This window comes from Oncorhynchus tshawytscha, linkage group LG28 (genome assembly GCF_018296145.1).
Source record: "Oncorhynchus tshawytscha isolate Ot180627B linkage group LG28, Otsh_v2.0, whole genome shotgun sequence".
Classification (NCBI taxonomy): domain Eukaryota; kingdom Metazoa; phylum Chordata; class Actinopteri; order Salmoniformes; family Salmonidae; genus Oncorhynchus; species Oncorhynchus tshawytscha.
In genome coordinates this window covers 20,007,532-20,023,815 of record NC_056456.1, presented here as the reverse complement: position 1 = coordinate 20,023,815, position 16,284 = coordinate 20,007,532, and the positions used below count along the sequence as shown (strand labels likewise).

The following is a 16,284-nucleotide window of genomic DNA, read 5'->3' as shown; positions in this document are numbered from 1 at the left end:
TTTATAGTTTACACATACACGCACACGCACATGAGCAGCACACACACACACACACACACACACACACACACACACACACACACACACACACACACACACACACACACACACACACACACACACACACACACACACACACTTCACAGCTAGTCCTCAAGTCTGTTGATTTAGGTGAATGTCCACACTGGGGGTAAATACAGATCTCATCACTGTGCTCTGACAAAGGCCCACCTGAGTGACTGAGTGACTGACTGGTTGACTGTTTTCAGGGAATGTGTGTGTCTCCCCTGAGAGGATGAGACAGGGCGACAAAGCATTATGTCAGCAGTAACCAGAGATGGTGCCCATCATGCATAAGAGAGATATAAAAACGCTGACTCATGACAAACACTAGGAGACCTGGCAACACATTAACACATTAAGGGACATCTGAGACCAGTACACCCTCGTGTTAAAGAAAAGATTGATCACTGTAACCATAACAAACTACTATTTATTCCCTGACATTACAGTAAATTCCTGTTGGGTCGGGGAACCAGCCCCCTCACTTAACGTAATAACACCACATTATAAAGAGTAACTGCTTTTACATAAATCACACGAATGAAATCAAGATAAAGACTTTAAAAGGAAACGGTCATTTCTGATTTGAGATCCAGAGTGGTGCCAACTTCGCATCAAACATTTCTTTAACACAGACCAAGACCATGGAATAGATCTGATCCTGCTGAAATAAAATGATAATCACTTCATGGAATAGATCTGATCCTGCTGAAATAAAATGATAATCACTTCATGGAATAGATCTGATCCTGCTGAAATAAAATGATAATCACTTCATGGAATAGATCTGATCCTGCTGAAATAAAATGATAATCACTTCATGGAATAGATCTGATCCTGCTGAAATAAAATGATAATCACTTCATGGAATAGATCTGATCCTGCTGAAATAAAATGATAATCACTTCATGGAATAGATCTGATCCTGCTGAAATAAAATGATAATCACTTCATGGAATAGATCTGATCCTGCTGAAATAAAATGATAATCACTTCATGGAATAGATCTGATCCTGCTGAAATAAAATGATAATCACTTCATGGAATAGATCTGATCCTGCTGAAATAAAATGATAATCACTTCATGCACGCCACAGCCTATCTTTAGAAATAGCTCAAATGTTGCCGACTGATAATCTGATATACGATCAAATAAATAGATTGTCTCAGCATTGGGCTCCTGAGTGGCACAGCGGTCTAAGGCACTGCATCTCAGTGCTATGTTTAGGGTTTGGCTGGGGTAGGCCATCATTGTAAATAAGAATTTGTTCTAAACTGACTTGCCTAGTTAAATAAAGGTTAAGTAAAAAAATATATATTATAATAATTGTCACTTGTTGTATTATATTCTATGAAATTATATTATTTTGAGGTTTATTGATGAATGAGACTGTATAAAGAATGAGATATGTTGAATATTGTGCTTGAACTGCAAGTTTGCACCTGTTTTCCATATGAAATAACCCACAAGCTAAAACAAAATGTGTAATAGTAGAAAAAGCCCTTTGACCTTTTGAGTTAGTGACTAGTTCACCTGTGCTTATCTTAACTGTGCTCTGGCACTGATAACATCACTGTTATGGTCCACTGAGTCGATGACCCATAATGCTCAGCTCTTGCAGCACTCCCTGCACTTTAACATATACAGATCTAGAGCTGAATGGCCAATAGTACTGTAATCAGGTGACTCCTACTACTAATAACATCCTCAGTTCAAATCGGTTTGACAAAACCGATCATCAACCCTAGTGCAACAGATCAACGGTCTTTAGGTAGGTGTTGCTATGTTAGTCAGTCATCTGGTGTTGGCAGTCAGAGGTTAGATACATATCTGCGAATAAAGTGGGGGAGTACACAGTACACTATTTTGCTTGGTGATCATAACTATTGGATTACTATGCCTTTTACAGTAAAATGGGGGAATTAACATATGGGAATATGAGTGTCGAATGAGGCTTACTGAGAGCATTTTGTGTAAACAGAAACACCATCCCCTGAACAAGGCTGTTGCTTTGGATGGCAGGATAAAGCCAGGGATTCCCTGCCAAGCTGCTGGCCCAGGCCCACTCTGTGGGTTACTCTGTACTGTGTTAGGCTAGGCTCTGTCCTACAGTAGGCCCGCTGTGGTTTTTGGGGATGATTGCGTGACAGACGGAGGGAAGGATGGAGTCTAATATAACATGTCCTGGCTGCATGTGGACGTGGGGGACTAGGGTTGACTCTAGCTTGCACTAATCCCCATGCAGCAGTACCAGCTGCTCTCTCAGGCTTTTACACTCAATATGAGCATAAAGCAGAATTATGCTCCTTCGTTTTAAATGGGAAATGTCGGATGTTGCACTCAAAACTGGGGAGTTGTAGAGCAGATGTAGCGGTCAGACTGGGGGATGCAGCCATCTGAACAGCTGTCTGAACACCAGGGGGTGGGTGAATGGAGTTACAGACATAGAGAGGTTAGAGGTGGAGAGAACTTGGGCTTTGAATGGAAAAAACGTACCTTTAAGAAAGAAGGGAAAGAAAGAGGGTCTGAAAAATGATGACCTTAGAATTGGGATCAGAGAACGTGAAGGACTGTAGAGAAGAAAGACAAGTGAGGTAAGCAGAAACTTTAATGGGAGAGGTGTATAAAGGAATTGTAGAGGAGACGGAGTTGAGACAGGGGCTGTTGTAGGATTATTCATTTAATGTTTGCATGCCCTTGCATAATAATCACACAAACGTCTTTTCAATATTTTTGGATGGATGCATAAAAGCTGAGCTGTGATCTAGCTATTTTACTCGCTCACTGCTGACACCCTGCTGTGGTCCTGCCTGAATGCGTTATTTTTGACTGTGTGAATTTTGATGAGTTTTCTGTGTCACGCAGTATTCTCTCTCTCCTAGGGGCTGCTACAGTGTGTCAATGTAGTAATCTGACTAGTCCAACTGTACTTGGTGTGGCTGCTCCCAAAACAATGGGGCACAGTTTCAATCATGGCCAACAAACACTGTACGTACGCAAATCTGCAGGCTGGTGCACAATGACAGCATGAAGATATTTTTGTGAGAGTGTGTGTGTGTGTGTGTGTGTGTGTGTGTGTGTGTGTGTGTCTGTGTCTGTGTCTGTGTGTGTTTGTGTAGAAATAGAACAATCATCGCTTGTTCGTGTGTGGAGGAGGAGAGAGTGGGTGAGTTGAAGGGACGGGTGGAAAAAAATAATGAAGTTGTGTGTTTGGGAGTGTGTGTCTGTGTGTCTGTGCGTCTGTGAGTGCCACTGATAGACCTTTTGTGTAGAGCAGCTCTCAACATATGTATTAGTTTTGCTGTCTGTCTCACAAAGATACACTCATTATGAGGAGTAAATGGTGCACTGTGAAGAGAGGAGAATGTCCTCCCTCTAACTAAAGCTTGGAGGCTTCTATCCCCTACTGCACTGTAGCACGCAGGGCTGGATCACTAAAGGCAGACAAAAACATGCTGTTCTGCAACAAATTAACCATAACTACCCTCTTTCACCTTCATTTGAATTGATAATCCAGGGTAATTATTAACTTCCACAGTTTAGACCGTACCCCCTCCAGGTTTCTTTGCAGACACTTTGATGTAGTGAGTACTCTCCATTCATTTGGTACTGTGCGTGTTTCAGACGGCACTCCCGAATGGCTTCTCTGCCTTTTAGGACACAGTGGCGGGGTTCCAGGATGTCTTTATTGCAGTTCCACTGATCCGGCTATCAGATCTAACAGCGACTGGAAATCACTTTCATATGATAGCCTGTCGCTGTCTTCTGAGATCCACAGCGCAACTACAAAAACCACAGCATGTTATGGGGGTAATATACTGTTGGCCTGAATAGGCTTAGTTGATTATCTGTTTTGCGGTGGTGGATACTAGTGTAGTGTGAAGACAGCTAGCTGCAGTGGTGTACTGTTTGTGTCACTTGTGTCTTTAGGGGGAGAGATGATGTGGGAGAGATAGATGCTACAGGGGGAGAATGAATGCAATGACGGTGACATAATTTCCATCCATTCTTCATTTTTCTGTCTTTGCTCAATTTTGCATGAGCCCTATGCTAGCTTCGGGATCCCAGGCTTCGAATGAAATAACATTTGGAAGGGTGGCCCCTGGAGAATAGCCCTGTGCTGGTCTTTTCCCACTGTGTCTAACAACACCACATGCGTTTTGGCTAGCAATATAAACCTTGGTAAGTTTTTTGCCAAACCCTGTTGTTATTATGGGCTGGGGGATGGTCTCTGTCAGCTAGGCTATATCCCCTCGGCTTCACCCCCCCACACACACACATTAAGAGATGACCTTTTGGACTGAATCCCCCCATGGTAGAGAGACAGTGGTTTGACTGCAGCTGGATTTAGTGTGGCCGGTTTGACTGCAGCTGGATTTAGTGTGGCCGGTTTGACTGCAGCTGGATTTAGTGTGGCTGGTTTGACTGCAGCTGGATTTAGTGTGGCCGGTTTGACTGCAGCTGGATTTAGTGTGGCCGGTTTGACTGCAGCTGGATTTAGTATGGCCGGTTTGACTGCAGCTGGATTTAGTGTGGCTGGTTTGACTGCAGCTGGATTTAGTGTGGCTGGATTTAGTGTGGCTGGTTGACTGCAGCTGGATTTAGTGTGGCCGGTTTGACTGCAGCTGGATTTAGTGTGGCCGGTTTGACTGCAGCTGGATTTAGTGTTGCTGGTTTGACTGCAGCTGGATTTAGTGGGGTGCATAAATGGTGACGTCCATTAGCCAAGATCAGCCATCATTAAAAGCTCTGACTAGTGGGCCTCCATACCAGTATACGGCTTTAGAGAAATGCAGTATGGGGTTAGTGCGAAATCTTGTACTGATGAGGATAATGATGTGAATGATGATGATGATACTCTATGACCTCTAACCTCCTTTCTCCCTCCCCAGGACCATGGACCTGAGCTTGCATGACGCTCTCACGGATGGGGCGCCCCAGTCGGGCCCGGACAACCTGGTGAGGAGGGACTTCATGGCTTCCCTGGAGAAAGAGACCTTTGATGACAAAGTAGGCGAGACTGTGGAAAAGACTGACTACCGCCCTCTGCTGGACGGGAAGGATGGTAAAGGTAAACTGGGGTGCAGGATGGAATGGGAAAACCCATAGAGAATTGGGGCAGCAGAGAGACAATCCAGGGAGAGGATTTAGCTGATTCTTCTGCTCAGTAAATGCATATATTGTGACGTATACCTTAATGCCAGCTGTTTACAACTTTAGGATCGACACTCTGTGAGTTCCCTGACTCCGCTTTAACCCTTCTTTTATATCTATGCAGATTATCCTTATCTCATATGCATACAATATCATGCACATATGCTATTGTGTGTACAGTATAGTATAGTATATGTATCATGTAGTGTGTGAGTACATGTGTTAAATAATGGAGAGAGAGGAGACCTAAGGGACGGAGGAACCAGGCCAGACAATGTTCAGGAACAGAACCACCTTCTCCAGCGCCTGTTATTTACTGTGCTCTCTTCCTGCCACAGCGTGTGTGCGTGCGTGTGTGTGTGCGTCGTGCATGTGTGTGTGGGTGCCCGTGGGAACGTGTGCATCCGAACTCTCGTGGGTGTGTGTGTGGATGTGCTGTTTGTTTTGGTTTGTAGCTGCCATCCTACTGTGTTGAAATGCAATTCCACCACTTTGGAACCTCATTCTGATGATCTCCAGTGCAATGCTAGAGTCTAAACAGGTGAAAATGGAGCCTATCTATGATTTGTAGAGAAAAGTAAAAACGTCTACACGATGACGTCGTCCAAAACAGTTAAAGCATTTTAAAAACAGTGATTTTCAAACACTATGAGATTCGTGGTGACATGGGGAGCAAGTAAACACTCTCCCCTTAGCTAGAACGTTTTGCACGTTTTGAAAATATATATATTTTTTTGTATGTTTAATTCTACCCTGTGATGTCACAGAGAAGGATTATTTAGGAGCTTCATTTTAAACACATACAGTATTTAGACACTGGTTCGGTGCTGGAGACAATGAATATTAGGTTGAAAAGTGGTGGAATTGCCTTTTCAGTTTGTGTGTCAACCTGAACCAAAGAGCGGAGTCAAAGAGGGACAATTTATGTATTTAAAAAATATGATTTTAACTCACTCCATTTCTTTGGCAGTCTTTGGGATCTCTGTGATTCAGTGGTATTGTGCACTGATGTTATTGTGAACAGATTTTTTTCTGAACTTGAACTTCATCTTGGGTGGCAACTTCCCCCTGATTTTATCTGAGAGAAATTTCACCCAAAAATATTTTGGCTACTGGAAAACTTCTGTGTTTGTTTCCATCTACCAAGAAAGTACTTCACAGTTCATGACAACTCTGTCATGAGCATTTGGGGAAATTCACTCCTTTGGGCCACTCCCGTCACTGTGGTTAACCCTCCATTGTAATGGTTTATTGTGTTGCAAGGGCACATTTTCACAGCTGAATCATCCTCTATGTTGGATGGCAATTGGTATTTTAGCCCCAGATTGCAATTCCTAATTTGCACAGGAATAACAACATAGAAAGTGAGAGAAAAAACAATCAGAGAAAAACTTCAGAGAATGAATGTTATTTTTCCTAACTCTACCATTGGACGCTATTCCTCAAAGTTACAGCAGCAGTAGCCAGCAAATACATGTGATCTGTAATATGATAAAGTTCAAATGTATAAGTCTCCTCCACTCCAGATATAATATCCTTCCTGCCAGTCAGTTCCTTCAGATCCAACTCTCTAACCACAGACAGTCTCATTATACCTCAGACAGACAGACTCCAAGCACTCAGAGCAATCCCTTTCTCTCCCTCTCTCTCCATCTATCACTCTCTCACCTCTATCTCCCCCTCTTCCTTTCTACTTCTCTCTCTCTCTCGCCCTCTCTCCATCTAGATGACTATCACTGTCTTTGTCCGTCTCTCCCACACTCCTTCTCTTTCTTTGTCTCTCCTCGTGTCATGTCACTTCCAGAAGTGTCAGCCTGGAGACAGCATTAGGGCAGCATTAGCATAGCCCTGACTGGAGCAATATAACAAACTCAGTCATGCACAAGTCAGGACACAGCAATGTCAATTAACCCGGGCCATGAACATCCTCTCCTCTGGTGTCTTGGCAACATCGGTTGCATGTTAATAGTCCTGCTCTCGAACTGTAAATATTCACATGCATATTCAGTCAAAACAATTGATTAGGATTAGGGGTGGATTAAAGGTGGCATTCTTTGACTTCTGAGGCTTTATGACCTCTATGTCAATCCGAACTGAACACATTGATTTCTTTAAAAGTGGAGTTGATTGACACAGATGACGTCAGCTTTTCCACACAGCTGCTTAATTGAATGATGTCTAATTAAGATAAATCAACATCCTTAGGCTACGCTACAGTATGGGGGTTTATTTCAGGAGGGCATACAGAACACAGTGTACAATGTAGCATGTTAGCTCGTTCCAGAAGTGTGCTGCATGATAGAGGCTCTGCGGTTAGCATGTGACTGCAGTATGCTGGAACATCAACCGTAGCAGAAGGAGGAAACAGCTCTGGCTCATCAAAAAGACACAACACCAGTGTTGGCAGTGCAGATCTGTGTGTGTGTGCTGATTTCAGCATCTCCTCTGTACTGTATAATGATTGATGCTTTTAGAGCAAGAGCTCTGGTCAGCCGCTGTGTAGATCAAGAGTTTCCCAAGGAAATATGAGAGTATTTGCTGCTAATCAGTCACGTACTGTACACTAATCCTCTTCTTTGATACTGTAAGTTTTTAAAAAATACTGTACTTTTTCAAAAACATTATCTGATTTAGCTTTCTGTTGGATCTCGTCAATATTTTTAGCATGTCTGATTTGTAGTGACAATTCAACATGCGTTCTTCCCTGAACTGAAGCCACACTACCTTGAAAGACAAGAAGGATAATGTATATTTGCATGTACAATGTCAGTGGAAAATACACACTAAATGAAGTTATTGTATCAGTCTATCATCTTAGCAAGAGTAAAGGGATTCAACCCATGTTGTTGTCATGCACTGCTATCAAATTCATCTTGCACTGAACTTTTGCCCCCCTCTCCTTGACCTACACAAAGTCATTGCTGTGTTCATCAATCATTAAAGGCTTTCCCAGAATCCTTCCCCTTCTCTCCTTCCCCCATGTCCTTCAATCACAAAGTAATTTGTTGTTTACTTGGTCGATTGTCATACGGAGTTGTCATATAGAATTGGATACTTTGATTTGGTTTTTCCCTCCATCTGTTGGTAGTAAAGAATCAAAGATCAGGCCTACATGGGCTTATGACAAACAGCAACACAAAATGAGAGAAAGCCATGTGTATACAGGAGGGAATTCAAAACAGCTCCTCTCACTGTACAGCAGTAATCATTATCATGAAAATGAAACCGTTTTCTCTTTTTGCTTACACCAATTATCCCATAACCGGCGAACAGATATGTGTGCAGCTGAAACACGACTCTCATGGTGGAGGAGGCTGAAGCTGGGTGTGCCTGCCAAATGGTGGCGTTGCACTGGAGAGGTTTGACAAGCTGAGTGCATATCAACCCCACAGGGACCGTCTGGAGCTGAGGCTTCAGCTGATTCCCTGTCAGGCGATAGAGGCGATAGAAGACGATGGACTTTATCAGTTCTCTGGCGTCTAAGAAATAGCCCTTGAACAATGTCTTAGAAATGAGAAATAGCCCCTGGAACATTATCTTATGTGTTATGTCCAGCGTTAGGCCTATGTGTCATTCACCTACAGCCTATTGGGACTATACCATAACAGCTGGTGTAAGCTAATTACTTGTGTATTCAGTGTGGGTGTAAACTCATTAGTCACAGAACACATACACCATACTTTATAAGTGGTCCATTAGCAACCCATGGAGGGCGTTCCATCCCTCCTACATAAACAACACAACTCCCTCCTTCATCCTCGTGAACCGCAGGAATTTAACATGCTCGTGAACCGCAGGAATTTAACATGCTCGTGAACCGCAGGAATTTAACATGCTCGTGAACCGCAGGAATTTAACATGCTCGTGAACCGCAGGAATTTAACATGCTCGTGAACCGCAGGAATTTAACATGCTCGTGAACCGCAGGAATTTAACATGCTCGTGAACCGCAGGAATTTAACATGCTCGTGAACCGCAGGAATTTAACATGCTCGTGAACCGCAGGAATTTAACATGCTCGTGAATGTCAGTCACATACAACGTATTTTACAAATCATTTCCACAACCACGGCCTTATTTAGTTACTGTTCTAAAACAGAAATCATCAATGTCTGCTTAACCTCCATTCTGCACCTTACGTAAGGGTGTCCTTACGTAAGGGTGTCCTTATGTAAGTGCCGGGCTAGCAGACATGCTTCTGTGCTGATGGAGTGAGGGAGAGGGAGGAAGGTCATTGTGACTCCTCCGGCAGAGTACAGAGGGAGCCATTGCACCCGGCATGACTTAGCAGTCTTTTGGTCTGGAGACTAGCTACCTCACGGCGCGTCTGCTTTTAAGAGTTTTATTCTCTTATTGTTATTATTGCTCCTGGACCCTTAATGTCACAACAGGATCTTTGTATTTGATCTCCCTGCCTGCAGTTTAGGCTCCTAATTTCCCCTCTGTCGGGCTACTTGTCTTGAATATCCATATGTTTTTTAGCTCCCTCAGCGATCCCAGGGCATCCCTTGTAGTTCACTTCTGAAACCAGAGAGTTCAAACTCCCCAAACACATAATTTAGGTGTCCCTTTCAATTTAACCGAGAATAGCCTGGACCGTATTTACTTTCTGAGGTATCATACAATACTGCACCAGACAAGAGACCTAAATAATACAGTGTAGCCTACAACACTTTCAAAGTGAAACTATTTATAGTTACCTGTGACTGTGAGAGCTCTGACTGCAGTCTACTGTATCTGTTGTCTGATCAGATGCTCCGCGTGTATTCTAAAACCAGTGTGATATTGTTAGCCCTGGTTCCATTGGTTCCGTGCCATCCTCTGGGGCATTGGAAACTCTGGGCTCCTATGCCAGGGAAGTCTTTGCCATGCTCTGCGTGCCAGGACTGATGTCAGCTCAGACACCGTGCCAGTCCGGCTAAGGTTGTTGCTGGGGCAGTGGGGATGTGGTTTTTGGGCTGTGTTGGCATAACTCCACTTAAGGGTCCTGAGGGGAGGTGGACGTGCTGCTTGGAACGTACATAGGAGAGGACCAACACCTTGATGGTCCCCAGAGGCTGCTGTTGCTGAGCAACACAACATACTGGGACTTACACCTTCCCTCACGTGACTCTTTCAGATATCTTTGTTTTATCATGAAAGCTGTGCTGGTATTTATCACTAGAAATTGGTGTGTGTGTGTGTGTATTTCTCCCCGTTTGGTATTTTGTATGTCTCATTGCAGGACATATCACACAGTATCTGACTCTACACTTTATGACTTTCTTTTTGTAATATCACCTAAGTTGCATCTAGTCAACTAGAAGAGGTCAGATTGACATGCAATGATTTCTCTGGGGTTGTGTGTTTGAATGTATATGGGCCGAAAGATCTGGTAAAGCTGCAGAGCCCTACAGGAATAAACACCAGATAGTGCAGTGAATTCCTCTAGGCTGGAATTTAAGCTTTAGCTGAGGTTTTTATGTCAATCAGTTATGACACAGACGGGAAAGGGTTTGCCGCCAGAACCTCAGATGCTCTCGTCTGGTTGGTCGGTTGCGTAACCATAGTAATGGCCCACGGTCCTGTACTGTCCCCTCTCATCACTGTCACCCCTCTGCTGTGTTCCAGAGAGGGCTGCTTTTAGGGACAGCACCCTGAGACACATTAGAATAGTCTAGGCCAGACATCAACTGACACTTTAGACCAGGTGGGCTGTATTCAATGTGCTTATCAGTTGTTGGAGGTGGAGTTCATAGAACTAAACATTTATAGAGTAGCCTAGTATAGCAAAAATATATAGAACTGTTTCCAAATACCTATGAAAGACACTGTAGCCTACATTGAAACCAGGAGGGCAATTTTGCTTGCAAGCTTTGTCAGTGGTACGGTTGCAAATCTACCGGTAATTTACCAAAATTACCGTATTTTTCAGTAGTTCAGAATTATAGTATACAATAAAAACATGTTCTTAAAGCCCCCAAAGCAACATCACCTTTGGTCAATTTTGTCACTTTAAATATTAGGCAGGGGCAACAGAGTTAGTTACTTTAGCTTAGCATGGTCACATGCAATATTAGCTAAGCTGCAAGCATGCATGGTTGTGCAGTACCCTCGGGACTGCCGTGCAGAAGAAATATCAGCCCGCGCAGAGAAGCACAAGATTGAACTTCACTTAACTTTCTCGAGTTTTCGCCTTTAGTTAACACTATCCAGGTCTCCCTTTACTGTGAGAATTGTGATCAAATCAACACAATATTAGCCACTTTCAATGCAACATGCCGAAACAAACTATGCAAGAGATGTTGTTGTAGGCAGAACGCATCAGAGTAGGATTCCATTGCATTGACAAGCACGACTCAGTCTGTACTCTAAACAGACCAGTGCTGCATAACCAATCAGAGCTGCAGTAGGCTGATATGCAAATAGACCATTCCTACATATGGATCTGTGCCATTCACTTTGCACTGGACTGTGTTTACAGCATGAGAGGTTGTGAGTAGGTGCGCTTGTTTTGAGATCAAAGCGAGAGCTGCATGTAGCCAAGTGTTCACATTTTTTCATATCCTTTGCTAGTTAGTGAGTTATTAGCCCAGTTATAAATAATTTGTAGTCAGCATTGGTGGAGTGATTGCTTCTTAAAAGAGCATAAAATGTGTACATTACTAGACATATTTGAAAAGTGAGTCAGGTAAAGAGCTTTTTTTTTTTGTCTTTAAGGGACAGTGTTATATTTTGAGACAGTAGCCAATAGGCAGAGGGTAGCATAATTTGTCTGATTCTCTGTAATAATGGTATGGAAAAAATAATGAATGTATTTTGTAAAGTGGATTCTTGCATCAAACAACACAACAACATTTTCAATCACCTCCTTGACTGCAGGACAAGTGGGTAAGCAGGTTAATGTCAAGCCCTGCATGTTTTTTTCAAAAGTCTCATGGAATGTAGGCTTACATTGAACACAACACATTGGCTGCTACTGTAGGCTGAATGATAAAACAGCTATTTCCATGTTAAAATGTTATGGGATGCATTTTCTCCATTGTTTTTGACGGTAGTCCACTCTGACAGACCTACATTATGATCAAATAGCCACAGTAGCCTACTTGGCCACTGTTATAACTGTAACTTAAAGCAGGTACAGCCTCTGTGTTCACAGTAAACGCTCACTTGTTGCAAAGACTTTTCACAATGTTCAAGTTTGCGCCCAGCAGACTTTGATTTGTTCAGTACTGAAAAAAATGAGAGGGAATGACTTGGTCACTTGGTTTTATCTCTAACACTTGATTTTCAATCCTGATGTTGATGTTCTGCTCTTTGCCTCTTCGTTGCAGGCTCCAGTATGAAGCCAGGAGGACAGATGGGGACTGGGATGCAGCGGCAGGAACCAATGGGAGAGAAGCGTCCCTGTCCAACTGGACAACAGGCTGCCTTCAATACTGACTACCTTACAGGTGAAGCTTCTTTCCCCCGGTTTGAATTCCTCTAGTGTCTTGTGTATGCTCAAGTGATTAAGGCATGCCCTGTGAAAAGGCGTTTTGTGAAAGGACAGGTTTCCATGGTTTCGATATTTGATTCTATTTTTACTGTCATAGTCTTTTTCTGATCCCTATCATCAATAGTCTAAGATGCTAAAGGTCCCTCTGTGGCATATTAATCTGTCTGGTTACCGAGAGCTGCCTGCCAAGTATCCCTGGCACAGTCTGGGCACTCTTAGGAATGTAAATTGGGCAGTACAGTATTGAAGGACACCTAGTTAAACGTGTGCCTGCATCGAAGTAAGGCTGTTGTTGTTGTCTCCTTGTCGCTGTCTTCTCTGACCATCTGGACATTCATATTTCATAGCCAACTATGAGTTGTGTGATTGTGAATGATATTGCTATCTCCTTTGGGGGGTTTAGGATGGCTACTGATTTGTGTCTGTGGTGTACTAATCTGGTATTGGTAACTGACGATCTATCTAGCTATCTATCTATCTATCTATCTATCTATCTATCTATCTATCTATCTATCTATCTATCTATCTATCTATCTATCTATCTATCTATCTATCTATCTATCTATCTATCTATCTATCTATCTATCTATCTATCTATCTATCTATCTATCTCTCTCTCTCTCTCTCTCTCTCTCTCTCTCTCTCTCTGTCTCTCTCTCTCTCTCTCTCTCTCTCTCTCTCTCTCTCTCTCTCTCTCTCTCTCTCTCTCTCTCTCTCTCTCTCTCTCTCTCTCTCTCTCTCTCTCTCTCTCTCTCTCTCTCTCTCTCTCTCTCTCTCTCTCTCTCTCTCTCTCTCTCTCTCTCTCCTATCTCCTATCTCCTATCTCCTATCTCCTATCTCCCCTATCTTATCTCTAGGCCCAGTGTCTAGTATGATGGGAAAGCCTGGTGAGGGGAACCAGAACAAAGGAATGAAGGACAGCAACATGCCAGACTCTCTCATGGGTACTGCTTAATAATACTGTAAAGTGTTTATGTAACACCAGCATGTAGTTAGGGTTGTAACGGTCATGTAATTATGAATGACGGTAGTTGGCCAGAGCCAAATGACCGTGGTCACCGAAATAACCTTTTCGAATAGATAAAAAAAATACATACAAAATATATAATATATACATTTCTTTTTTTATGCACATTGGAATTGGAATCGTATTTACGCCCATTGTGTACGTTGTATGCGTCATCAATGGGCCGTGCGGTGCACTCCTTCAAGAAGTGAATGGGAGTCAATTGGGTGCTAGCTCAAAAACCCAACATTAGCATGAATCCCATGAACAAGAAGTACATTACACATTTTTTTCTGAGAAATTAGATAATCAACTTGTTCTGTGTAATATCGTATAGCTTTGGAATAGTGACATTACGTAGGCCTACTTTCAAGGAAAATAGGCATGTTTCTCGACTCATACCCTGACTTTAAGAAGGGATTAAGTGACAATTAGCTTAGCTACCGCATGACGCAGCATGACAACGTGGATGCGATTGGTTGACAATCTGTTGTGTGTGGCATTATATGTTTCTCCATTCATTGCCCAATGGGATTCCTATCTCCTCCTTTCTCTAATATCTCTGACTTAACTCAACTGGCATTACAAAAATATAATCCATTGCATGAGCCACATCCATTAACATCATTTGAATGAACATTCTACATTACCATGGAAATGTTTGCATCACAATACTAGGCAGCTATTGCTAGTGTACCCATGAGTTTACCAGTCAAATTGCCAAGAGTTTGCTTGTTTCAGCAAGGCGCAACAACGTTTCATCACGTTAAGAGTCCGTGTTATGGAAGAAACGGACTCAACCACACGAATGCCCGACCGTCCCATCTTCAGTCAGCTGTTCGTCCTCCCCCTCAGGGAACCAGTGGCAATATATCTCAAACTTCCCCTTTGGATGACTAAGTTATGTTAGGTTATGACGGTTCTTTTATTTTCATGATGGTCTTAACCCATAGGCTAACCATCGATTACACGGTTATACTGTAATACGGTAATTGTGCCAGCCTTACACGTAGTGCTTATCACTGTGTATTATAGCACAATATAATTGTAATAACCTGTATAATAGAGTAGTTATAACACATAGTAGAATAGTATTAACCTGTTTGTCTTAATTCCATTCCCAGGTTTCTCCCAGCCAGGGATGATAAGCATGAACATGAATATGAACATGAATATGAACATGAATATGAACACGAACATGAATATGAACATGAACAGGAACATGAGTATGAATATGAACATGAATATGAACATGAACATGAACATGAATATGAACATGAACATGAGTTCAGGAGGTGTGGGGGGCATGGCTCCATTCCAGTCAGGCATGCCTTTTATGGGCAACCCTCAGAAGGCCTCTCCTCTGTTTGCCTCTGAGCCCCCCAAGCAGTCCCAAGCCCCCTTTAAACTCAATGGCCACTACCCCTCTGCCCCGGGCCACAGGTAAGAGGTTGTCTCACACAGAGCAGTTCAACTGGGGGCCTGGGTGGGATGTCCAGAGGTCCAGTCATCAGTTACAGTAAAACACAGTATCAAATGTCAGGAAATCCAATAGGTTTTGATGATGATAGAGCTAAAATGTGACCATGAACAGGGTAAACTAGAACCGTCACTTCTTCTAGAGGGTTCCTCAAAGTGCCAGCACCTTAGTAATCCAACAAAAACATTTTAGATATATTGCCACTGTTTTTTTTTACAAACGAATGCAGAACTTGTAGTTAATAGCCAGCTAGTGGTATTAGTTGTTACTTACATAACGGTTACCTTCATGTAGCGGCCTCAGAGCAGAAACCCAGTGCTGCTCCGGCATGAATTACAAGGTTCAAATCACACAACTCTTTAGCTTATTATGCAATTCCTCAGATCTTACTGTAACTTTATAACATTTCTTTGAGAAGCAATAATAATTATGTGAGGATTCCTTATTTATTTATTAGAAAGAAAAATCCTTAGACAAAATCCCCCCCCCCTCCCCCCCTCCCTCCCCCCTCCCCCTCCCCCCCCTCCCCCTCCCCCTCCCTCCCGCATCAAAGTCCTCATTGAAGTGCTCCGTTATATTTGGATACATATATAAAATACGGATCTTTAAATATTCATCTTGAGCTCCATACCCACCTTTGGCATTGCTTTCTGAGTGAGGCAGCCACATAGACTAGAAGTAATGTGCCTTCTGTCAGGAGGCCAAACTGAGGCTTTGGATTAAAGATGCACTCTTCACTTTTTAAATACCAATACTGCATGAAACATAGATGATAATGATAATCAGATCTGCTGCACATGTTGTTTAGCATAGACACATAATCAATGAAGGAAGGACATTAAGGAAAACAGCACATCAATCAATTAGAGAAGAGGGCAGTGATATACTATGTAGAAGAAAAATACATGATCATTAATGATTGGGGGGAGAGAGGGGAGAGGAGCTCTTCATTATTGTTCATTTCTCTCTACCCTGCCATGTTAATTATTGGAATGGTACTACCTACTACCCATCAGTATTAACTAAGACGCATGGACGCAGAGAGGTTTTGGCCTTGTTATGTCTTTATCACAACATGAAAAAGGGCATGTGCAGTATGTTGT

General features: G+C 42.7%; 1 protein-coding gene across 9 annotated transcripts in view; it reads left to right on the top strand.

The window, feature by feature from the left end:
- LOC112226876 (microtubule-associated protein 4) overlaps positions 1–16,284 on the top strand; it is a 49,704-nt gene that overhangs the window by 3,072 nt on the left and 30,348 nt on the right. For 3 of the 9 annotated variants that reach the window (XM_024391513.2, XM_042307916.1, XM_042307915.1), the window contains exons 1-4: positions 2,430–2,658; positions 4,957–5,135; positions 12,532–12,651; positions 13,553–13,639. In XM_024391513.2, coding sequence (XP_024247281.1) covers positions 2,597–2,658; positions 4,957–5,135; positions 12,532–12,651; positions 13,553–13,639 — 448 coding nt within the window. In that variant the 5' untranslated portion in view covers positions 2,430–2,596. Of the gene's footprint in view, positions 1–2,423; positions 2,659–4,956; positions 5,136–12,531; positions 12,652–13,552; positions 13,640–16,284 lie in introns of those variants that run through there. The other 6 variants (XM_024391517.2, XM_024391516.2, XM_024391512.2 and 3 more) reach the window with 6 other exon arrangements.